The 25,977-nt window shown below is 35.7% G+C and overlaps 1 protein-coding gene across 2 annotated transcripts in view; it reads left to right on the forward strand.

The window, feature by feature from the left end:
* Positions 1 to 23,367, forward strand: part of TSC22D2 (TSC22 domain family, member 2) — a 53,932-nt gene extending 30,565 nt beyond the window's left edge. For both annotated transcript variants that reach the window (XM_011958947.1, XM_011958948.1), the window contains 2 exons: positions 20,337 to 20,388; positions 21,632 to 23,367. In XM_011958947.1, the coding sequence (XP_011814337.1) occupies positions 20,337 to 20,388; positions 21,632 to 21,892 (313 nt within the window). In that variant the 3' untranslated portion in view covers positions 21,893 to 23,367. The remainder of the gene's footprint in view (positions 1 to 20,336; positions 20,389 to 21,631) is intronic.
* Positions 23,368 to 25,977: the final 2,610 nt, after the last annotated feature.

Raw genomic sequence — 25,977 nt, forward strand, 5'->3', positions numbered from 1 at the left:
CTAGCACTTTGGGAGGCCAAGGTGGGTGGATCACAAGGTCAGAGATGGAGACCATCCTGGCTAACATAGTGAAACCTTGTCTCCACTAAAAATACAAAAAAAAAAAAAAATTATCCGGGCGTGGTGGCACTTGCCTGTAATCCCACCTACTCAGGAGGCTGAGACAGGAGAATTGCTTGAACCCAGGAGATGGAGGTTGCAGTGAGCCAAGATCGCGCCACTGCACTCCAACCTGGGCAATAGAGTGAGACTCCGTCTCAAACTAAATAAATAAATAAAATAAAATAAGAAACTCATATACATGGATGTGGACCAAACAATAGAACTCAAATGCTGTTCTACAGGACTACAAAGCTCTCTGTATCAGGTTATGGTGTTAAATCATAATTTCTGGATTATGATCTTAAACCTTTAATTGGTTCCATTTCTACTTTACTAACAAGTATCCTGATGGCCTGAAAATCCATGTTGAAATTTAAAGTTTGAATTTTCCAGATCAAATATGAAATTTATTTTCATTTTTTAAAGTACAAAATATCAGTTGTATAATCATGGTAAAACATAAAATTTTGCTATAAAAGATTTTTAAAGGCTATTTGATTAAAACACTTATTTACTTAAACTCTTTGCTAGAATTTTTTTTAGAATTCAGCATCGGAGGAGGAATGTGACATAATAATGATCGAAAGCCGAAAGTTTAAAAGTTGTGATGCCCTCACATGGTTGGAGGGTTATTCTAGCTTCTAAGGACTGAATGTTGTCCACAAGAGTGTCATCAGGTCATAAATTGGTAAGACTTAATGGCTTAGATTTTATGTATTATACCTGATGTTATTGTATTGAGATGAATATTTATGAAAAAAATGAGCACATTGTGTAAGAATACAGTATTAAATATAAGTTAAAACTTGGAATTTTAAATATTTGGAGTATGTAAGCCTTTCAAAGTCTCTTGAGGCTGAAGACTGTATCTTTGCAGTGGTGTTTACTAAATACATCAGTTTAAAAAAAGAAAGTGAAATCCTATATTATAGTAAGATTATTAAAATATTGCTATTGCATCTGCTGTAGATGCCTACAATATAGTGAAGAACCCAAATACTTTCTAGGTGTTATACCAGGAGATATTTGAGAAATAATATATTCATCTTTAAAAAAAATCCATTTTTCTTAATAATATATAGCTTAATTGTATTGCTTTGGAGGATTTTATTTCTTAATAAAAGACATGTTTCCTCTAAATGTCTAAAATAAAGCCAAGAAAATTTTTTCAGTTCTTACATTGAGAATACCTAAGATGCTAATATCATATGAAAATGATATATTAGAAGTCATTGCACATTTTTTATATTCCCTGAAAATTAATTTTCTCTCAGAATTGTATTCTGCTTAGAAAAAAACTACTTTGTTTTGTGCACTTTCTTATTTTGCTTTGTTTTACACAGCTGTATTTTGTAGGGGGACCATTGGAAGGGTAGAGTTTAGCTCAGGATAAGACCTTATACCTTTTAATCTGAAGATCATATTTTGTAGATGAAGAAAAGGAGTCTGGATTATTTGTCCAAGGTCATATAATTGTAGAATTCATGTTTTCATTAAAGTGTGGTATACATATCCTGCATGTCAGTCAAGAATTATTTGAAATTATTTATTTTCCAAAAAAGCCAGAAGGTATGGGTTGATACCAGCTAAACAGGCCACTATATATATATTCCAACTTTATCTTTAACCAGAGATATGTTATTTTATCCCTTGCCCATTCTGCCTTTTGAATAATATTCTAAATTGTTTCTGATATAGTATTCCATGATTTCATTACATTCTGTAAGCTTAAGTCCCTTAAGCCAGTAATTACAATCAATAGTAGTCTGGAGGGAAATACAACAAACTAATTAAGTTATCTCTTATTCCATATACTTTTCTATTTTATTTTCTATAATCTACATAACTTGGATAATCAGGAAAATAATTTCTAATTTCTCTAGTATAGGATATCCATATTTAGTAGTCAGTGGCTGGGATTCAGGAGATCATGAACCATGTGGAATTTTGGGTAGAATTTTTTTATGTTCACTTTTCTGTGAAAGGTTCAGAGCATTTGTCAGATTTTTTTTTTCAGGGCGTTTGTCAAATTTTCATCTGTCAAAAACAGTTAGGAAACATTGCTAGTGAATGTTTTGTGTCAAAAGGACAATCCTTGTTAGATACCTAAGTATGACTCGTGAAAAATTTCTAGCGAGAACATTGGTCCTATGACCCTTACTGATGTTTATTCAGTGCTGGGTTACTATAAATGCTCATTAGACTGATGGGACAAATCAGAGCCAAGCCACATTTAGTTTAGGAATTTCGTACTGTCTCTGTGCTCAGGGTCAATTGGATTTTTCTGCAAAGTAGTTGTATTTTGGCCACTGAGTGTCAGGCACTGTGCTGAATATTTTTGGCATGTTATCTCATTTAATTTTCACAAAGTCATATATTAATAGACATTATCAATATCCTCAGTTTACAGAGAAGAAAATTGAAAGCTTAGGGAAGTTAAGTAACTTGCTCAAGCCACATAGCCGTTGAGTTCTGGAGCTAGAATTCAAATCTTATTACTAACTGGAACCTCGGTATCAGTATGCTGGTATGCTGGTATCCTCTGAAAACTTGAAGAATAAGATAAAGGAGAATTTTATATTGTAGGAAGATGTGAATTCATAAATTTGATTTATCTTGAACTTAAGTAGCAATGGGTCATCTTCCATTACAAAACTATCTTTTAAAGTATTTGCCAAAAAATAAATGTTGGAGGTTACTTACTATCTAAAAGTTAAGTATTAATTGCATTAAAAAATAAATTCTTTTCAGATTTAATTCTTATGAATATATGGAAATATATGTGGTTTTTTTTTTTTTTTAGAAAAGTCTTAGTACTTAGAATAGTGTTATTAAGGAACTCATCCTTTCATATTTAGGATTTATAAACAGCAAACACTAGGAAGCATTAATTTAAAAAGCAGCTTTGAACTGCAGATATTTCTTGGGATAGTGGGATATATTGCATGTAAAACCCTTATTAAATGCTATGTGAGAGTTTTCCATTTGCCTTTAGTTGTGAATAATTCTATTGAGAAACCTTTTTTTTGCCCACTTTTAAAGCATTTATCAGGCAAAATTAATTTTTTGGGATACATGAGATTTTTTGGTTTTGTTTTCTCTTGTACTTTGTCATATCCTTTTTGTTGGTTTAATTTTACTCTCAGATGAGCTCCACGCCTTATAACCTTTTCCCTGTTTTTAAGTATTAATAATAAAAGGTTGAATCTACAATAATAGTACTGCTTAAAACCGTAAGAATTTGTTTGCTTCTGAGTGATGTTGAAACAGTCTGCAGATCTAGTATAAACTGTTTCTTTAGCACCATGGTTAAAAATGCACAACTTGATAGGTCATCAGAATACAAGAATTCTATCTAAAAGTCTTTTTATTTTTAATAATACATTTGTACCCCAACTCCTGTAGTAGTAATATGTTTGCCTTTTCAAAATTCAAACCGGAAAATCTGGAAAATAGAATAAGAATAATCAATCCAAGTTTTTAACAATTACCATCGGCCGGGCGCAGTGGCTCAAGCCTGTAATCCCAGCACTTTGGGAGGCCGAGACGGGCGGATCACAAGGTCAGGAGATCGAGACCATCCTGGCTAACACGGTGAAACCCTGTCTCTACTAAAAAATACAAAAAACTAGCCGGGTGACATGGCGGGCGCCTGTAGTCCCAGCTACTCGGGAGGCTGAGGCAGGAGAATGGCGGGAACCTGGGAGGCGGAGCTTGCAGTGAGCTGAGATCTGGCCACTGCACTCCAGCCTGGGCGGCAGAGCGAGACGCTGCCTCAAAAAAAAAAAAAAAAAAAAATTACCATCTTACTGTTTGCATATTCCCAGACTTGGAATACATATATATTAATAGTTGCAATCATGGTAGATAAGTAGATTTTCAATAGTTTTAAAACTATTTAGTTAAAACTAAAGCTAATACTGATACGTGATAGGTTTTTAATTTTGAACTGATATTTGTTATCTGTGATACTATTCCCTCCTGTTTTTCCTTCTGCCTTGCTGGTTGTTGCTTCTCAGACCAGTTGGCAGGCTTTCCCTTCTGTCTGTTCTTTTAATATTATTGGAGGCCGGGCATGGTGGCTCATGTCTATAATCCCAGCACTTTAGGAGACTGAGGTGGGAGGATCACTTGAGCCCAGGAGTTCAAGACCAGCCTGGACAACATAGGGAGACCCTATCTCTACAGAAATAATTTGCTGTGCATGGTGGTGCACACCTGTGGTCTCAGCTACTTGGGAGGCTGAGGTGGGAGGATTGCTTGGGCCTGAGAGGTCAAGGCTGCAGTGCGCCATGATCACACCACTCCACTCCTGCCTGGGCAACAGAGTGAGACTTGGTCTCAATAAATAAATAAATAAAGGAGTCATCAGAATGCTGTCTTCTTCTTACATTCTTCATCGTAATAAGAGCTTATAGATGGCTTCCAGGCACATACCATCTTTATGCTATAGGAAGTCACCTGTATGCTCTAAGGTGCTCAAACCCATTACTTTCAGCCTAGGTGTCTCTCCTTACATTCAAACTTCCCTGATCTCTCATAGCCAGTTAATCACAAAGTACTGCCATGTCTGCGTCCTGAGTGTTTTGCCAGCCTATCCATCTCTTGTCCCCATTCAGTGCACTATCCTTTCTTATGTGAAAATGCAACAACCTTCTGACTGGTCCTTGTCGTTGGAGTTTTCTGATGTGGCCAACTGCACTTACTGTTCTTTTTACTTGGAACATTTTTTTGTACCTGCCTTTTTTTCTCCACCCAACTGTGTCACTTCCTCTTTCCTGATCCAAGAGCTTGATTATATGCCCCCAGAACACCCTGTCAGATCTTGCTCTGTCTTAGCACTTATCACACTTAACATCTTGTATATCTCCTGCACTAATTGTAAACTCACAAACTCTGGAATTATGTTTATTTGATGTATCCCCAGTGTCTGATAAATGTTTTAAGTTCATTACAACCCCTTTGGAATGTGGCATCACAAAATTTGGTATCTGAAAATAATGTTAGAGATTATTGTATGCAATTAGAGACAAGACTCAAATGTAGAAACCACATTACCTAACTCCTAAGTCAGTGTTGTGTATTTCATGACATTTAGATTTTGACCACTATAAATTATTACTGCAAGTTATTAGGTAACATAGTAAGTGTTTACCATGTGCCAGATACTAATGCATTATCTCACTGAATCCCAGTACGCGGTCCTATTATTGTCCTTTGGGGAGGCTAAATATTAGCTTGTCTAAAGTCATATCTCAGTTTTGGTGCAGTGGCTCAAGCCTTTGAGTAATCCCAGCACTTTGAGAGTTCAAGGCAGGAGCATTGCTTAAGGCCAGGACTTCAGGAGCAGCTTGAGTAACCCTGTCCCTACCCACAAAAAAGAAAAACTAGCTAGACATCATGGCACATGCCTGTAATCCCACTGAGGCAGAAGGATCACTTGAGCCCAGGAGTTTAAGGCAGCAGAGAGCTATGATGGCGCCATTGCATTCCAACCTGGGAGACAGCAAGACTGTGTGTTATAAAATAAGATGAGAGATGGGATTCCAAACTGGGTATAACTCCAGAACCAATGCCCTTTTATTTAATACCACCTCTCAGAATTTATCTTCTGAGTTTTGAATTATAAAGCTGAGTTAGAAGGGAATTTAGTGGTCATGTATTCTAACCACCTATCCTGTACTTGGATCATGTCTACAGTGTTCCTTCCAAGTTGTCATCTAGTCTCTCAACACCTCCAGTGATATCTTACTTTGCATCCTGGTCTCTTTTTGTATTTATAAACCTCCCATAAACCCTTTCTGTAAAACAGAATCTTAAAATGTGAAGCAGAGAAATCAAATGATTGCCATCACTTAAAGCATATATAAGCAGCACTAAAAAGTCTGTGGAGATATTGAACTGGGTACATCCTCTAGTTATTTCTGTATTTTCATAGCTGCTATAATCAAGAATGTGGTTTCCAGTTCATGGCCGTAAGTCACTGGTTTTAGTACATAGTCCTAAAGTTGTTTTTCAAAAATGGATAAGGAGACATTGCTCAATACCTTAGAGATCACAAGGACGTTTCTCTACTTATTGATTGTAGTGATGATACAAGGACTTCATGGGAAACCTTTATGTGTGACATGATGCTCAGTGTAAAAAGAGTGAAATAAATGGGAATTATCTTCAGACTCCTGGGTCTAGTTTACATAGAACTTGCACTTATTCACGAGTCATGCTTAAAGGCATGGTAGTTTGAATTGTCTTTTTTATCTGACCAAAAGCCTTTAGGATTTTTAATTCTCCCTGTAGACCTAATTTTGATTGAATAGAGAGTGAGATTAGTCAGCTGAGAGAACCCATAAATAGATACTATGAGGCATGATTATACAATCAAGCTTTTCACTAGATTTACAAATGGTTTCTCCTTAAATCCATGATTCTAATGTAAAAAAGTCTCTGTCAAGGTTTTTATCTTAAGATCATTAAGAGTTTTTAACATCCACTTTATTCATGAAGTCTTCTGTGATTTAGTCATCATCATGATCAGTATATGGAGTTACCAAGTTTCACTGGCCATGGCAGCGGTAACCTGGAAATTCATAGAGCCTAGCCCTTTTCTGTTACTCAAACTTAAAACCGTTTTTCTATTTACATCAGTTGTCTATACTATATAGAAACTGGCACAGTTTACTTCTTTCTCAGTGGGTAACAACCAGATTCAAGAAACATCAAAACCTTACCTTTATTAGCGAGAAAAAAAGTCTTGAGGTCTGCCCATATTTTACTCTGTTCCAGCGATACCCTTAATTAGTTTCTAATAGTTTAAATAGTTGGTTAATTTCTTAGATCTTTGTCCTGGCATGATGAGCCCAATATAACATCTGTTTATACCAAACTTATAAAAATATATATTAGATAATATATTGTAAGTCATATTCTGTCTTTTTCTTCAAGTAATATGTTTACTATCAATTATATGCAGAGTAGTGTTGTAATAAGTAGACCCTGGGGATGGACAGTTTCTGCTTTTATGGTTTAATTCAAGAGAAAGGAACATTTGATAAAGACAAAAAATTATGGACAAATCAGAAGTGCAGCCTGTTGGCAAGAAAGGAAGAAGGCTAAGGACAATGTAGGTGGAGCATTCCATCTCAAGTGACAGTCTTATCTCTGGAATCTAAATTGATTTAACAAATTTCAGGTCATGATGTAAGTGTAGAATTCATCGTAAAAGATTTCACACAAACAGTTGTAAAGTTCTGTCATTCACCATGTCTTAATTATTAGAATTGTTATTGCCTAAAAGAATTCAAGGACATGAATCTAGACTGAAATGATAAAAACTTGGATGTCAAACTTTTTGTCTCTGAAAATGTGCCTACTTGAGTACAGTTTTGCTTGAGTGAAAAAAACCTAATGACCCTTCAGATTTTATAGTAGTGCTGTTTTTTACTTTACATCAGAATTCCTTTTTTTTTTTTTTTGAGACGGAGTCTCGCTCTGTCGCCCAAGCTGGAGTGCAGTGGCCAGATCTCAGCTCACTGCAAGCTCCGCCTCCCGGGTTCACACCATTCTCCTGCCTCAGCCTCCCGAGTAGCTGGGACTACAGGCGCCCGCCACCTCGCCCGGCTAGTTTTTTGTATTTTTTTAGTAGAGACGGGGTTTCACCATGTTAGCCAGGATGGTCTCGATCTCCTGACCTTGTGATCCGCCCGCTTCGGCAGAATTCCTTTTTAAATAAGGTAATTCTAAAGCAGTGATTCTTAGCTAAGGTAATAATTTGTTTAAAAGCAAACAACACTTTATACCACTTTTCTTGTTTGCTTTTAGTAATATTTATTGTTGAATTTTCATATAACAGTACTAAAGGAAGACCTGGGATATTTTTAAATACCCTTTTTGGAAATTTCTATTTGAATTAAATTGGTTATATTTCAGTGGCCTTTGGAAAAATTTCCCACAGTAAGATAAGTTTATTTTACTCTAAATAATGAAACATCAAGATCCCAAAGAAGATCCGTAAGAACGTTACTGACGTTCAATCCACAGGGATCCTGTGTTTAATAAGCCTTGTACAGGAGAATCACTTGAACCCAGGAGGCAGAGGTTGCAGTGAGCAGAGATCATGCCGTTGCACTCCAGCCTAGGTGACAAAAGCAAGACTCTGTCTCAAATAATAATAATAATAAGTTTTGTAAATGTAAATCTCAAGTCAAACAATTTTTGTTAACATATATTTTATGGCTGCATTAAATCTTTAACATTTAATTGAATACAAAAAAATCAATTTATTAAGGAATAACTAGGATTTTATTTTGGGTGAAACATAAATATAAAACCTGTTTCTTAATACTAATCATAATTGATTTTTATTCGTGTTTCACTGCATTGGGAGATTAACTCTTATTTAATTTTCCCAAGATACACTGGGAAAGTAGACCTTATAAAGTGTCAAAATTCAAATTGATCCAAATGATAAAAGGAACTAATTGGGTTGTTGTGTGTACTGTTGTAAACAGTCTCACATAATCCTTATAGCAGTCCTTTATATATGTACAACTGTATCCCATTTTATAGTAGAGATAACTAGTTTCATTATGTTAACTTGCTAGGATCACCCCACCAGTAAGTGGGTGGAGTTTGGATTAAAAGTCAGCTAGCCTCACACCTGTAATTCCAGCACTTTGGGAGGCTGAGACAGGCGGATCACGAGGTCAGGAGTTCAAGACCAGCCTGGCCAACATAGTGAAACCCCATTCCTACTGAAAATACAAAAATAACTGGGCATGGTGGTGTGCACTTGTAGTCCCAACTACTTGGGAGGCTGAGGCAGAGGAATCACTTGAACCCGGGAGGTGGAGGTTGTGGTGAGCTGAGATCGTGCCACTGCACTCCAGCCTAGGCAACGAGACTCCGTCTCCACAAAACAAACAAACAAACAAACAAACAAAAACTAATTCTAAAGCCTATGTTTTTAAACCATTTTATTATTCTTTCTGAATTCAACTTTTTGCTTAGGCTAGGCAACTGCTAAGTGAGAGGTTGTCTTACCCCTCAATGTGTGACCCCAGAATGAAGTAGAGAACAGAAAATACTTTAGACAAGAGATAGTAAACTGAAACGTAGACAACTTTAATTCTTCAGGGCCTATATTTAGAGCGTTGACTTTATATTTGTTGAAAGTGAAAAGTGTAATCCTTGGCTGGGTACAGTGGCACACACCTATAATCCCAACACTTTGGGAGGCCAGGGCAGGAGGATTGCTTGAGCCCAGTAGTTTGAAACCAGCATGAGCAACAGAGGGAGATCTGTCTGTACAAACAAATAAAAACATTTTTAAAAAGAAAGATGTAATTACTTGTTCAAACCCAATCCACTATAATTTTAGAAAACATTCCAAATGGAAAACATTCATTGGTTTATTAAAAATAAAGACTAGGCTTCCCCCCACCCCCAATATGATATATTCTGTTCATTTCACTAAGGAATGATGACCATGGTTGGTGCTCTCCCTTTAGTCTAAATCAGAATCAAGCAACTGTCTCTTTAAAAACCTGATGATACTTTTCTGAGTTTCGCCCTATTTTGAAACGGTTCCGTGACAACCTTTATTTATTACTATACTTGGACTTTGGGGGACAGATTAGGAAGGAGACTTAAAGTAGCAAAGAAAAATTAGTTAATAACTTAGGAGCAAATTGTAGTCACGAAATCCTAGTGACTAGCCTAATATAATTTTACTTTGTCAAATACATTGTTCATAGAATTATACTTTTTCTAAAAAGCTATTTTAACTAACATTTCTGCACTTTCAAGAAATAGTCATAAAGAAAAGAAATAGACAAAATGAAAAGATGAACAAAAATTATGTACTTTTCACTGGTATTTGGCTTTTGGCATATACATATACCAAAGGGGATAGTCTCATTTTTACTTTAGTTAAGTCTCATTGTAGAAATGGGATTGAGAAGATATTTAAACAAGGCATCTAAATAAGAATGACCTTAATAAAAAGAAATAATATGTAGAGAACGAGGAGGCAAATGTGAGACCATTAGATGAATAAGTAGCATTCCTAAGAATAGTTTCTTCCCAAGCCCATCTTTTTCCAAGACTCTTTACATGTTAGTGTTCTCCAGTGTTTTGGCCCCACTTGTCTTTTCATTGTTTGTGCAGGTTTGTCTTCTCCTATGGTTTGAGTCGCGTACTGCATTCTTACAGCTTTCAAATCTAGACTTCTAGGCCAGAGATTACTCTGGAATTCTCAATACCTATTTCCAGCAGCCTTCTCTCTATATTTCTCCAACAGGATTCTACATTTCCATGTCTCCAAATTCAGTAGTTCCAAGTGAAACTTAAATTTCTTTTCTCATCTTTATTTGCAGCGCTTTCTTTGCACATCTTTATTTGCACCACCTACTCCCCACCCCACTTCATCCTCCCCAAAATGTAGCCACCTTTCTGTAATACACCAGCCAACTCCTAGTTGCTCCAAGAATAAAGCCCTAGGCATCCTTAGCATTTTCTTTGTCATAAATAGTCTCTTTCCCTTATCATCTCACTGATCTCTCAAGATTCAGTGTGCTTCAGTTGAAACTTGAAATATTTTCTAATTCTTCTCACCCTTTTTTTCCTCTGAGGTACCAGTGTACATCTAAGTCTAGGTAACTGTCAGTCTTATACTATTTTTCCAGTCACCAAGAAATAATTTAAAGTAGCAGGTATTGTAGTGTCAAGTTTTTAATTTGGGCTTATTATTGGTATGTATTACCAATTACTTGGTATGTATTATTCACTCCTCAATAATATACTGTCATCGGATTAGGTAGTAGCTGCTATGTAAACAGTAAAATGAAATTTCTTTCAAGAGAGCCTGCTCTAAATGTTAAGTACTTCAATATCAAGGAAAATGCCACCCTCCTCATATCCCTTTATCCTGTCCTTTCTTAGATCTTACTCAGAGGAAGGAAATAATCTTTTCAACCTGTTAAACCTTGCCTATTGTTAGTCTATTAAGAAGTAATGATTTCATCTAATAAGAAATAATGCTAGGTATGATGACTGGTTCCTGTAATCTTAGCTACTCAGGAGGCTGAGGTGGGAGTTAGAGACCATCCTGGGCAACAGGATGAGGCCCTGTTTCTAAACAACAAATTTTAAAAATCGGCTGGGAATGGTGGTGCACACCTGTAGTTCCAGCTGCTCGGTTGACTGAGACTGAAGTAGGAGGATTGCTTGAGCCCACGAGTTTGAGGCTGCAGTGAACCATGATCATGCCACGGCACTCCAGCCTGGGCATCGGATCAAGACCCCATCTCTAAAAACAACAGCTAGCTAGCACACAAAGTCAAGTATCTTAAATAAATGTAACTCCATATTATTATAACATTTAAGTGTTAACTTGAAATAGGATATTTAACTTTGTTTGGAATATTTGGACTGCATAAATAGTGAAACTGCTGTGCAAATTTTACTTTTGTACCAGTCTTCAATTTTTCCAGACTAAATTCTTATCTCTTCAATTTTGAATATTTTCGTGGATTTTTAGTTCAGCTAGTTTTAATACGAAGTTTCTTTAAAATGGCTCTACAAGAAAAATGTAATTTTATCAGAATTTTACTACCAAATATTAAAATGATCCCCCCAAAATATCATAACTTGGAAATGTGAAAGAGATCTGGATAAAGAAGATAATGTTAATTTTAATCTTGTATATATATTGGGGGATAAGTTTTTAATGTAAAGTTTTTATTGTGTAAGTTTACATAACTTTTTGTAGTGGAGATCTTTACCGCAAATTTTTATCATTTGCTTACCAGATTTACTTTGAATAAACAGAAATCACTGTACTGGGAGCTATAATCATAATTTACATCATATTTGCAGATGGTTATAATTCACTCTAAACCAAGAAACGGAATTTTTACAAATCACAAATATCACTTACGTTGATCATTGTTTTGTTTGTTGAATATAGTACCTTATCTTGCAGAATGAAATAGTTCCTAGAGAAAATAGAGTTGGCACCTTTTCTCTCCTTTCTCCCTTTTCTATTTTCTATCATTACTTTTCCTGTCTGCCATTTGTTCATGTCTGGAGTTTACACTGTACAAGATAGCTCCTTCATGAGTCATTTTCATTTTGGAACACGGTTTTCATTGTTCTTCAACATATAGTAAAAGTACTCTTGCTTCTATCTCTGTCCTGCATCCGCCTGCCTTCCCAAACAGAGAGCCACTTCCTTAATGTGTGTGTATCCTTCTTTATGTGTATATAAGAAAACCAATGTGTATTATCTTCCTTGATGTAAATTATAATGTATTGTACACACATCTGTACCTTTACTTTTAAAGATCTCCAGGATACATTATTTCCATCTCAGTACTGAGAAAAGTATCTTCATGGTTCTTTAATAGATGCATACTATTTAATTGAATGGATGGCTATGCCATGATTCATTTAACCAGAATTGTTGCTGTTATGAACAGTATTGTAATGAGTAGCCTTGTTAAATACATTATTTGCTATGTATATAAAGTATCTAGAGGATAAATTCCCAGATGAATGATTGCTGGCTTAAAGAGTGAATAATTAAGGGGAGGTCGGGAGAGAAGAAAGGGAAAAGGAGGCCGGGCGCGGTGGCTCAAGCCTGTAATCCCAGCACTTTGGGAGGTCGAGACAGGTGGATCACGAGGTCAGGAGATCGAGACCATCCTGGCTAACACGGTGAAACCCCATCTCTACTAAAAAATACAAAAAACTAGCCGGGCGAGGTGGTGGGCGCCTGTAGTCCCAGCTACTCGGGAGGCTGAGGCAGGAGAATGGCGTAAACCCGGGAGGCAGAGCTTGCAGTGAGCTGAGATCTGGCCACTGCACTCCAGCCTGGGCAACAGAGCGAGACTCCATCTCCAAAAAAAAAAGAAAGGGAAAAGGAGAGAAATCTGTTTTGGAAAATAGTATTACATTATAGTTTTAATTTGTATTTTTATTCTATGATTCAGATGTTGAGTCTTTTTTCATGTCTTTCTTGTTAATGTTCAATGTGAATTCCCTCCATTTTTCTGTTGGGCATCTGGTCTTACAGATTTTAGGAAAATTGTTAGAGACTTTTTAACTTTAAAAAAAAAATTAGGCATGCAGTTATATAGTCCTCTCTCACCGAAGTATTAAAGAAATTCTAATTAAATGGGTTTATTTAAAGTTCTTAGTACAGATGATAAGACTGACTCCAGACAAAGGGAGTCTAAGGTAGGACTTCGTATAGATTGCATGCTCTTTCATCTATGCTTTACTGGCTAGCCATTTGATAAAATTAACAAGATAAATATAAAATATGCTGAGGGCATTGGTGGACAAGGTTTTTGTAGAAGATGCTGACAATAAATACCAATCATTATATAAATATTTAACTGGGTTTTTAATAGTTCCTTGGTAAAAGCATTCATCACACCATTGCAGGACTGGCTACTTGAGAAAAAGTAACACTTAAGTTTTGTAAGTAGAAGTTTTACCTGCTTGCTCAGGATGAATAATAGCTTTAAAATAACTTATTTTGTGTTACTGCTAATAATAATCTCTATGGGGCATTTTGGGTTTCTTCTTTTTAATCATGAAATTAAACATTATTTGTTTTATATTGGTAGAACTGATGGTCAATAATTAGAATAACATAACATTTTGAGTTCTTAGTTTATTATTAACTTCACCCAATTTTTATTCTTAACCATAGAGGTTTGCATTCAGCTAGAGATTGTCTACATGAATTTTATTTATTTAGGCCGTTTTGAAACGAAAATTGTTATTTGTTCTTGAGTAAGCTATAAATATTTTTTTAGTCCCCTCTTACAGAAGAGTGGTGGATTTTGAAAATTATATTTAACCTCACAAGCTTGCTGAACTGTAGATTTATTCGATTTATTCCTTTGTAATCAGTGACTTGCATTTTCTTAATTTTCTTTCTAAAAAACAAAACATGCATTTGTTAGAGAATAGGCAAAATGTTACCCAGGTTAGAATTAATGCATTTTAGTAGTAGTGATGTTATTACAGTGCTTATTTTGGGAGATGGGAGTGGGTGGAATAAAGGTTATAGATGATTTACTGGAAACGGTATATGATTCCTGAGGACTGCCCCCAAAGAAAGGTATAGCTTCCTTCTGCTTGTGCGTTTCTGAAGAATCAGTTTCGGTTGGTTTGGGCAAGGTGGGGTGAGCATGAAGTACGCCAGATTTGCCAACTCAAAGGAGTTTGTATTACAAAAAATTTGTGTAATTTGGAGAGTTCCTGTAGTGCATTTATAGTTGTGATTGTAACTCAATGCAAAGTTAGAGGAGTCTTTGAGTAAAACAAGGCATTTATTTTATTTATTTATTTATTTATTTATTTATTTATTGCAGTATTCTAATTAAAGATACATAAAATTTTTAAGACATCTTCAGCTTTGTAACAAACCAGAAGAACATTTTCGTTCTTAGCAATTAGGTAAACTATATTGGCTATAAAAAGATCACTAAGCAAGTGCCTTTTCTAAGAGGTTCCCTCCCTTATTCTCAGAGCTGAACCTCTTCTAGGAATATGCCACATAAGATAAATGGCATATTCTGAGCATGGTTTAATCTTTGGATCCATGCTTATAGTTTCACAACTTAACATTTGGTACTTCGTTAAAGCACTGTTAATAATATACATAATTCTGGATTTATTTCAGATCACTAGAGATTATTTTTTCACAGTCTTACTATTATGGAAGAAAATACATGTGTTTTGACATTAGGTCCAGGTTTGAATCCTGTTCCTAGTGTTGTGTCTTTGAGCAAGTTACTTGACCTCAGTTTCCTCAACTGTAAAATGAGAATGTTGCTCAGGCTTGTTGTAAGGACTCATTAAGATAAGGTGTGCCTGCCCTAAAGTAGACAATCATTAAGTTTTCTTTTCCTCTATCTTGTTGATTTGTTAATTAGCATTTATATCTAGGGGAAGATGGAAAGACAAAATAGTCAAAATATGTCCATTTTGAAAAAGAGAAGTAGTTATTTTTCTTAGAGACAGGTCTGGCTCTCTCACCCAGGCTGGAGTGCAGTGATGAACCCTGAACTCCTGGGCTCAAGCAAGTTTCCCACACAGCCTTCTGAGTAACTGGGACCACGGGCTTGCCTTCTTTTCTCTTTCTTCTTTTCTTTTCTTCTTTCTTTTCTTTCATGGGTTCTCACTATGTTACCCAGGCTGAATTTTTTTATTTTAAATAAGTAGTCATGATGTCTCTGTCCACATTACTACAGATAAAGAAAAAAGTTGGTTTCTCATAGTTTTTTAAAAATAGAAATCAAGGCCAGGTGTGTGGCTCACGCCTGTAATCCCAGCACTTTGGGACGCCGAGACAGGCAAATCACCTGAGGTTGGGAGTTCGAGACCAGCCTGACCAACATTAGAGAGTCCCCATCTCCACTAAAAATACAAAATTAGTCAGGCATGGTGGCACATACCTGTAATCCCACCTACTCAGGAGGCCGAGGCAGGAGAATCACTTGAACCTGGGAGGAGGAGGTTGCGGTGAGCCGAGATCGCGCCATTGCACTCCAGCCTAGGCAACGAGAGTGAAACTGTCTCAAAACAAAAAATTAAATTAGATTACCTGTTTCTTTAGTGATTTTAACTTGTGAAGTTGGAAATTCTTCATCCGTCCTCTTGCTTTCTCAGTAATGTTGCAAGTAGTCTCATGGTAAGAGTAAAGAAACCTAGAAGGAAAAGCTGTGGTAGGGAACCAGTTAGGATCAATTAAAAGATGAACAGCATGGAAAGCCAACCTGTCTTACTGTAGCATTGATACTTTGAGTTTTACTTTTTCTGTGAGTGTAAGTATAATTAGCTTTAAACAGTGAATTCAAGCTCATTTATTTATTTTGGAGCAGCAATTCCAGTAAATAAATACTTTCCTATAGGTCTTTCTTACTTTCCACAGCTCTATATTTCTGTTCATTCTTTCCATATCCACAAGTTTTAATGCATCTATAAATGCTAATAAATGTTTGATTTTTATTCTAAGAATAATTCATAGTAAATAGAAAGTTTGTTTTTAAAAATTATCTTTTGACTTTATTTAGCACTTCTGGTTTACCATAATAGTTTAAAAAAGAAAATTCTGAACTCATTTTTCCCTCATGCTTCTGTGGCAGTAATTGTAACACTTGGTTTAAAATTGACGTATTTCAGTTTGAGTGTGTATATACACATACACACTAATCTGAAATATTTGTTTATACTACTACCGTTATAGGTTACTGGGTATATATACTTTGTGCTGGGAATAAAGACAGAAAGCCTTTTCTTAGGGAGCTTAAGTTTGGAAACTGGTTAACCACCAAAATATAATGTGCTGAATGTGATAATTAAAAGGAAAACAAGGTATATAGTATTACAACGTTAGGTGAAGGAAGGAAATTATTGATTCTGCTTCAGTTGATCTTTCTCATTTTAAAAGAGAGTCAAATCTCAGTATGATAGCTTTGAACATAATAGAAAACATCTTGATACCCTCACTGAAACAGTATTTTTAAACCACATTCTGGGATCTTGAAATAAAATAGTCTCTTATTTGCTTAAGACTACCATATTGGTGTCTTCATTGTAAATCTGGCTGTTTAAAGCAGTGGTTCTCAAACTTTAGTTTCTATCTGAACCGCCTGGAGAGTTTGTTAAAATAGATTACGGGGCCGCCTCAAGAGTAAATCTGGGGTGGATCCAAATATTTACATTTCTAACAAGGTCTGGGTGGGTCCAAATGTTTACCTTTCTAACAAGTTTCCAGGTGATGCTGATGCTTCTGGTTCAGGGACTACACTTTGAGAACTGATTTATCTGAACTTAAAGAATTTAATGCCTTCCTCATATGAACCAATAATTGTTTCAAGTCTATCATATCTAATTACTGTCAGTATGCATTGAGTTGCTGTGTGCTAAGCACTGAATTCACTTATTCACAAAGGTGAGGAAGTTACGGAACCTTTCTCAAGGAGCTCAATCTAATAGGATCAACAGTGGTAGTATTTATAATACTCAAAGTAATCACCGTCTGTATTGAGTGCTCAGTGTGCCAAGTACTATGCTGAGCATTATTTAAACTCATTTAATCCTCACAATTGGCATATAATCCTTATTTTAAATGAAAAAACTGAGGTCTAGAAAGGTTAAATAATTTCCATATAGTGAGTATATGGAGGAGCCAGAATTTGCTATTCTGCCTTTTTGCACTACAGAAAGTTTGCGAAGATTGGTAGACCCCAGAAGGGATGGAGTAATTGGCTCTACCTTGGAAAATCAAACAGCATCACAGAAGAGATGGCACTGGAGCATCTTAAGGGACAGGTGTAAGATAGCCAGATGAATTGGAACTGTGAGCATTTCCAGCTGAGGGAGCAGTTTCTGCAAAGCCAAGGAAACCTGAGAGAACATATTTCAACAGACTGCAAATAGTTATATAAGACCATAACACAATAGGCAGATGGAGTATAAGAGGAAAACAGATTGTATAAGGCAGAGGTCAAAGTCATAAAGAATTTTATGTACCAGGCTAAAAAGTTTTAAAAATAGAATTAGGCTTCTTAATTTTTCCTCCTATAACTTTCATTTGTAAGCCTGCAGTTCTCAAAGCATAGTCAGACAGCAGATTCTACATCATCTGGGAACTTGTTAGAAATGCAGATTCCTGGTTCCATGCCTACTAAATCAGAAACTCTGAGGGGGAAGCCCAGCAACCTGCGTTTTAACAAGACCTCCAGATGATTCTGGTGCGTGCTAAAGTTTGAGACCCCTGCAGTAGGTTATAGAATTCTTGAATAATAGCCTTCAAGATAGTTAAAGGTCACTATAGTGGTAGTAATTATATTTGACACTGATTTATTCTATTAGAGTGTAACACCTAATAGTTGAAATATTAATACCTGTTAAGGGATACATCTTCATCATTATCTATTTATATCTTGCAAACCTGTTTCTTCTGTTGTCAAAAGAGATCTTAGGAAAAGAGTTTGTTAGATCACCATTCAAAGAATAGCATGCTAATTATTCTTCCTTAGCTATGGGAATCATTTTAAAACTCGCTGACTGATTTTAATTATCAAAAAAACAAAACAAAACAGTAAACTCTTTTTTAAGGGTTTTGGGGTTTTTTGTTGTTTTACTGCTTATTAATACATAAAACTGATGTTGTAGTTAGTATTTAAGGTGTGCTATTTAAACCAAATGTGTTGAAGGAATCAAATGATTTAAGTCATGAAATGACTTAAAAGTAATTCAATCTTTCCTTGCCATGTCAATAAAAATATAGAACATATAATCTGGGATTCCCAAGCAAGCTAATCTAAATGCCTGTCACCGTCTTTTTTGCCAAAATGTGTTCAGTATTTGTGGTGAATATATCTGCATGGTATCTGGCACTGAAGTACATATTAAAGCCTTATGGTTTACTTAGTGGTTCTGTAGTTTATAGTTACATATAGTCACACTTTGCACAGCTCACTAAAAGCATTTAAAGCCCAGCATGTATAAAGTATTTGTTAATGATCCATAAATCCTTTCTAGATGTTAGATATACAAAACCTCTTTTCATCTTAGAAATAGTAGCAGCAAGAAGTGAAGGTAGTATGCTGTAATTAATGTGGTTAATGTTCAAATAAACAAACTTAGTTTTCCATCTAATGATTTAAGGTTTCAAGGATTTAAAAGTGGAAAATCCATTGAGGCATTGACATCAACCCCTTTGTTTTACAGATGGGGAAACTGAGATCCAGGGAAGTTAAATAGGTGATTTGCTGATGGTCACATAGGAAATGAATAGCCGGAAATCATAGGACAGGATATTTCTGAGCCTCAATCTGATATGACATTGTGGGTCCACACCATCAAAGTAAAGTAGTTTCCATGTATTTTAGCACTAAAATCTTAGGGGTGGAGTATACTTTATGAAGAGTATTTAGTAACATATAAAAATTATCTTTTTGTATTGATATAGTAAGCTAAAGTATCAGATTTTTCTTTACAAGAGTAATTTTTAAAAACCTAATAACTTTTTTGAAATAAAATTTAAAAAAAAAAAAAGAAAAGGGTATAAATTCCAGCTATTCTTACTACTTAATACATGGTAGAATATAAACCACCAAAGAGGACAATTATTCAGCCTTCTGTGTTGTTATCGTACAGTTGCTAAGGTGATATTTGAACTTGGAATGTGCTTACAGGCTGGATAACTTTTCAGTTATTCCCAGGAAAAGCTGATCTAAACCACATACCTTATAGGTGATTAGGTTATTCTTGCCAGCAAGTAACCTACAAAGACATGTAGGTCTGCCAGAATGTTGAGTTTCTTTTCTTTTTTCTTTTTTTTTTTGAGATGGAGTTTTGCTCTTGTTGCCCAGACTGGATTGCAATGAATGGCATGATCTCAGCTCACTGCAGCCTCTGCCTCCTGGGTTCAAGCAGTTCTCCTGCCTCAGCCTCCTGAGTAGCTGGGATTACAGGCTCCCGCCACCATACCTGGTTAATTTTTTTTGTATTTTTAGTAGAGACGAGGTTTCACCATGTTAGCCAGGCTGGTCTGGAATTCCTGGCCTCAAGTGATCCTCCCACCTCGGCCTCCCAAAGTGCTGGGGTTACAAGCGTGAGCCACCACACCTGGCTGAATGTTGAGTTTCTTGTTAACCAATGCTGCCCAAAGGCTTTCTGAAGCATTTTTAGAAGCCATTAAAAATTTTTTTGAAAACTAGATATTTATAAAACTTAGAGCAGAAAAGTCTTACTAAGAGGACTAGAAAAAAAATCAAGCCATCATCTGAATTTTACTACAATAAGTAATTATTGGAATTTCTACATGAAAGGCAATTAGAATATATAGTTGGTTAATGAAGAAATTTAAGAGATACAGAGAAGGCACTGCCCATTTAAAAGTATCCTTTTAAAACCACTGAACAGAGAAATTCTTAATACAATTGAGAGTTAAAATAGCATACATATATCACAGGCAAATTAGAAATGTTGGCACTACGAAAGACCTGTAGAAGTCGTCAATTTACTAAGACTCTCATTTTAGAAATGAGAGCTTTGAGTACTGAAATTGTTAGAACAGAATAAGCTATTTTAAATTACTATATATTTGGTTTTAAGTGAAGCATGAATGTCTTTTACATTCTTTTAAGAGTTGGAAGGGAGGTTAAATTTTTTAGAATAATTTAATGACATATTCTAATTTTTTCCAGTGCATCTGGGGGAGGTGTTGTAGCCATTGACAACAAAATAGAACAAGCAATGGTAAGTAAAAGTTTACAGTTCTCCCATTTCATAGATTGTTGGTTGTATGGAACACTTAGCTTTTGTCAATTTTAGAAAACAAATAATTTATTTAAACCAAAGATGACCAAATCATGTTTTTTGATAATGAGATTTCATTGTAGATGCCAGAACTTTGAGAATTTTTAGTCTAGAAATACTAATTGAGTAAATATTTCTCCCATTTGAATATCTCACATTTTATGCATCATCATTGATAAGGGCCATTGGTGAGGGGGCATACATATTTAAAGACAACATGTTCCCCAAATATTTCAGCATTGAAAATACTTTAGAGCAAAAAAGAGTATTAAAGCAAAAACATCTAGAGGTCTGATGGAAGTAGACTATAAGTAAGCTATAAGTAGGCCAGGCACAGTATCTGTAATCCCAGCACTTGAGCTGAGGTGGGAGGATCAGTTGAGGCCAGGAGTTTGAGACCAACCTGGGCAACATAGCAAGACCTTGTCTCTACAAAAAAAAGTTGGTATTTTTGTTTGTTTTGAGATAGTTTCGCTCTGTCACCCAGGCTGAAGTACAGTGGCACGATTTTGGCTCACTGCAACCTCCACCTCCCAGGTTCAAGCGATTCTCCTGCCTCAGCCTCCTGAGTAGTTGGAACCACAGGTGCATACCACCACATCTGGCTAATTTTTGTATTTTTAGTAGAGACGGGGTTTCACCATGTTGGGCAAGGTGGTCTCAAACTCCTGACCTCAGGTATCTACCCGTCTCAGCTTCCCAATGTGCTGAGATTACAGGTGTGAGACCTTACAGGACTGTTAGTCTCAAACTATTTTTTTTAATACTAAAATTTTAAAGTCCAAAGTGTTATCTTTAAAGCAGTACTATGACTAGTTTAACATCAAACAGCTTTCCATTGGAATATTGTTCCTTTGTTCTCTTGATCTACCATTTTAAGCATGTGATTTTAACCTTTTTTTTTTTTTTATTCTAAGCCTAAAGAGTTGACAGTTAAAGAAGCTAGTATTTTTTGGAAATCGTCCCAAACTTTGAAAAGAAAATTCTGAGCTCACTGCTCTAGTTGGGAACTGGATTTTTTCCAACCCATCTTCCATAGGCTCGGTCAAGATAAAGCAGAAATCTTAAAAGCAAGAGCAGGAAAACTAATATAAAAACTTAAACAGCACCAAGTAGGCCAGAACCAGATAGCACCACCTTTACCTTTTCACTCTTTTGACATTCCTAATTTTGTTTTTCACAGGATCTGGTGAAAAGCCATTTGATGTATGCAGTAAGAGAAGAAGTGGAAGTTTTAAAGGAACAAATAAAAGAATTAGTTGAAAGAAACTCTTTACTTGAACGAGAAAATGCACTGTTAAAATCTCTTTCAAACAATGATCAGTTATCCCAACTCCCAACCCAACAGGCCAATCCTGGTAGCACTTCTCAACAGCAAGCAGTGATAGCACAGCCTCCGCAGCCAACGCAACCTCCACAGCAGCCGAATGTCTCCTCAGCATAAAGCTTTCTTAAGCCTCATTAAGAAAAAAACTGAAAGCAATCTATCCTTGTGTGCCACTGGTGTTCTTTCCACTTTATACGAAAGCAAGTAGCCATGCTTTGGTTGTGTGTTTGGCCTTTTCAGTATTAGACAATCATTCTACAAGAGCTTTTCCTCTCTCTGAAATGTCATGCAGCGCTGTTGATGTCCAGTTCTATGTCATCAGTACACAAGGAGAATAATAGATGGGGTTTATTAAAGCGAGCAAAGTCTGCATTTTACCTGGTGCGCATGAGTGGGGTCTTGAAGAGTTTTGGTGGCTCTCCCATGTTTCCTATTACCCTTGGATTTACCCTGAGCCTTCCTATCACATTATAAATAACAGTTCATCTAAAGAGCCACTTTTCTTTCAATATCAGTAACATTTGCCTACATAAGTTTTCATTTATTTGTGTTTTATTTATTACAGGGCTGCTATTTTCATAATGTACATGAACAATGTCACAGAACTTTTTTAATTTTTTTGAATAATTGTAAGTATCAGTAAAGGAAGTGAAAGACAGGATTGCATTTAATAGATAAAACGTTTAGGCAATAATTGAACAAAAGAATCCTGGCATATTTCTAACACTAATGGCAATTCACTTTTGGTATTTATTTTCAGTAGTAAAGACCCAGCTTGAATGTAAATTTTGTATAGTGTAAGTATGAAGAACATAGTGCAACTGTACAGGTAGTCACCAGTTATTGTGATATAATAAATAATTGGGCTATTTTGATGAAGAAAACTTTGTTCATTTGTTTCTACTTTCTAAGAGAAATTGCCACGATTCCTCTGCTTTTCAACATTTCGTATGACTTTTTTTTCGGGTGGGAATAAAAAGCTGTGAAATTGTTCAACCTACTTTGTAACCAAAGAAGCAAAGCTGTGTAATGGAGTTTTTTTTGTTTTTTCGTTTTTTTTTTTTGTCTTTTTTTTTTATAATGCACATTCTTTATGTATTTTTATTTAGTGTTTTCTCAGTCACAATTTTCTTTGCTGTCTAGCATGATCTGCATGACCTATAATCTTTGAACCACTTTCGTACCTCATGTTTTTATCCAGCACTCTTATTGTAATATGTACTAGTCTGTGAACAATGTCAAATAAAAGAGAACGAACAGGTAGTTTGGTGGAGCTGAGCTAGTGTACAATACACTAGTTGTAAAAAAAAAAAAAAAGTGAGCCATCTTTTGTTCATTTAAAATGGTGTTTTGAATTTCGTATGCAGAAAACGTTTTGTTACATTGCAGATTTTAATGTATTTAATAAATGCAACATGCAGATTAAGTGCAGTGTATACTGAGTATTTAAATTAAAATGTACATTTCATAAATACAGTTTCAAAAGAAAGCATCATTTTGTGTATACTAACACATTAAGTGTATGTCAGAAATTGATGTATAAATATATATTTTAACACATTTTCTGAAATTAAACTGCAGTTTTGTTGAAATATTTGGCTCTATATGTGTTCAAAATTTGATTAGATTTGTATTTTCACAATTCAAAATACTCCTTAAAGACCTGTTAATAATGACTTACTGATAGTTCTTAAATTTTCAAAGTAAAACAATTTAAAGAATGCAAGAATAGTGAGCAATATTTGTACTCAATATTCATATTATGTTAGTGATACTTAAGGAGGAAATCCTTGTCTACCAAAACTTTTACTTGAATTCAGAAAGGTGCCTGTAGAAATTAATATGCGCTGCATCTGTAGCCAGCTAGCTAATCAGAGTTAATGAGGCCCAGTAGGTAGTTCTCCCTGTTAAAAGACGTGTTTAGTTGAAGTAAAAATTTAACCAGATTAGCCACAAACGAGGCATAAAATTGGGATGTACACGAGATTGCCAAATATTTTCTATTCTAGTTGCGCTGTAAGACATTGAACAAAATGTTCATGAATAACATTATAAATAAAGGAACTAAGTACATAGGCTTGAGTAAGCAACCCTAAGGATGTGTAGTAAGATTCCAAGTAGAGCTGCTACAGGTGAGATACTTAATGGAATGTGAAACTTCACTGTTGGACTGTTAACCAGAAAGGTTTGCTGGCTGTGCCCCTCCAGTGCTAACTGTGATATGTGATATTTAATACACGTGGAGAAAAACTAGTCTTAGAAAAAGAGGTGGGATTTTTGTGAAAATGGATTCCATTTTGATTCTGGGGCTGGAAAAACACTTTATAAACAAAGTAATAGTCTCCAAGGAAATGAATAATATGTAAAGGTTTAAAATGGTAACAGCAGTTATTACTACTTTTATATTAAGAAAAAAATAGAAAAGGAGAGAAAACATGGGTAGTTCACAGAAGAGATAGAGCAGTTTCTAAAGGTTCAACTTCTAGTAACCTAAAAAATGCAAATTAATATTTTTAGCTAATTGTAATAAGTGTCCAAAGTAGCAGGACTTAACATAGAAAGACAGGCTTTCCTGTGTACTTTTAGAAAGTAATTTGGCAATATGTTTCAAGAGCCTTAAATAATAAGCTTTTCAGTGTAACGACAGAAGGTACTCAACTCATGGTGCATTGTTCAAAAATGCAAAATTATTGTCGTGCCTGCCCTCTGCTTTCCCATCATCCCCTCCTGCTGTCAAAATCCAAACTATCCCTACTGTCAACCGTTCCCCCAGCTGATTGTTTAGGATCTTAAGTAACTTCCAGTTCAGCTATTTGGAGTCTTACAGGAATGCCATCTATCTAATTCTGTCAGTGTAATGCCCATAGAGCAAGGTCCCACATAAGCTTTTCTGTTTTAGCCAGTAAATCATAAGTAAAAATTTTTCTGATATGGTAATTGTGTACAGTTCAAACCTAACTTTCCCCAAATAAAATTTATTTTAGGTTGTTCCAATGTGATCTCACAGCTTGCCACACCAAAAACAAATAGTAGGAGTTAGGAGGCATTAAATGTACAGTTTCCTTAACTCCTAATTGTCCAAAATAGCTGAATTTTTCCAATTCTATTTATAAATCCTATACTAATTTAGAAGTATTGAGATAACGTTTTATAATCAAGCCTCCAGTGATTGGGGATCACAACTGCCATTATTCACAAGAATTTTCACAGGTGAATGATTATGTTTCTCCAAGTTGCAAACTCCAGTAATTCATGGACCTTAAAAAAAAAAAAAAGTCTTAATAGTACCAGAATATCTCTGTTCTTGAAAATTTATCTTTGCAGAACCAGAAATATTTAATTGTCTGGAAACAATTTTTAAGATTTGAAGTCACATTTTAAAAAGAAACTTTACGGCTCAGTGACAAGCACTTTGTGACATGGCTCAATTTTCTTAATCGTAGGAAAAGGACAAAACTCAGCCGTCAAGATTGACAATTTGAGGACATAATAAGCCAACTAATAATGCAGCGAGAAATACTTGTTAACTATACATAGTCAGGGATGGTTTTTTCAGGGTAGATTTCCTCAAAAACGTGACACCTGAGTCTTGAAGGTCATAAGAGCCAGAGGGAAGGGCGTTCCAAGCACAAGAGAGAACTTAATGGCTTAAGAGCATAAACAAGGCTCCTAGGGCAGCCACAGAATTGCATTGGAGACAGGCAGACAATGACTTCCCCACTGACCTAGTAGTTTGGCATCTATTCAGAAAGCAAGAATGATTTATTGAATGGTTTTAAGCAATGGGATACTGTGCTCAAATTCTGCTGGATGTGCACAATTCCAGTGGCAGATGGGAGGTAGATTAGAGTAGCTGAAACTGGAAGCTGAGAAATAATTTAGGAGGGATGATGATCCAGAAAATAAACAATGCAAAGGCAAAATTACAAAGGCAATTTTGTGAAGCTCATGAAGGAAGTTTGTCTTGTGTCTTTCTGTACTATTTTCCTCTGCACAATGAACATCCCATTCCCAGTATCAGGTATTAGGTGCCTATTTCCTTTTTTTTTTTGAGACAGAGTCTCGCTGTTGGCTCAGGCTGGAGTGCAGTGGCAAGATCTTGGTTCACTGCAACCTCTGCTTCCCAGGTTCAAGCGATTCTCCTGCCTCAACCTCCTGAGTAGCTGGTGTTACAGGTGTGTGCCACCATGCCGGGCTAATTT

The sequence above is a fragment of the Colobus angolensis genome, unplaced genomic scaffold (assembly GCF_000951035.1).
Source record: "Colobus angolensis palliatus isolate OR3802 unplaced genomic scaffold, Cang.pa_1.0 Scaffold48, whole genome shotgun sequence".
NCBI classification, from domain to species: Eukaryota; Metazoa; Chordata; class Mammalia; order Primates; family Cercopithecidae; genus Colobus; species Colobus angolensis.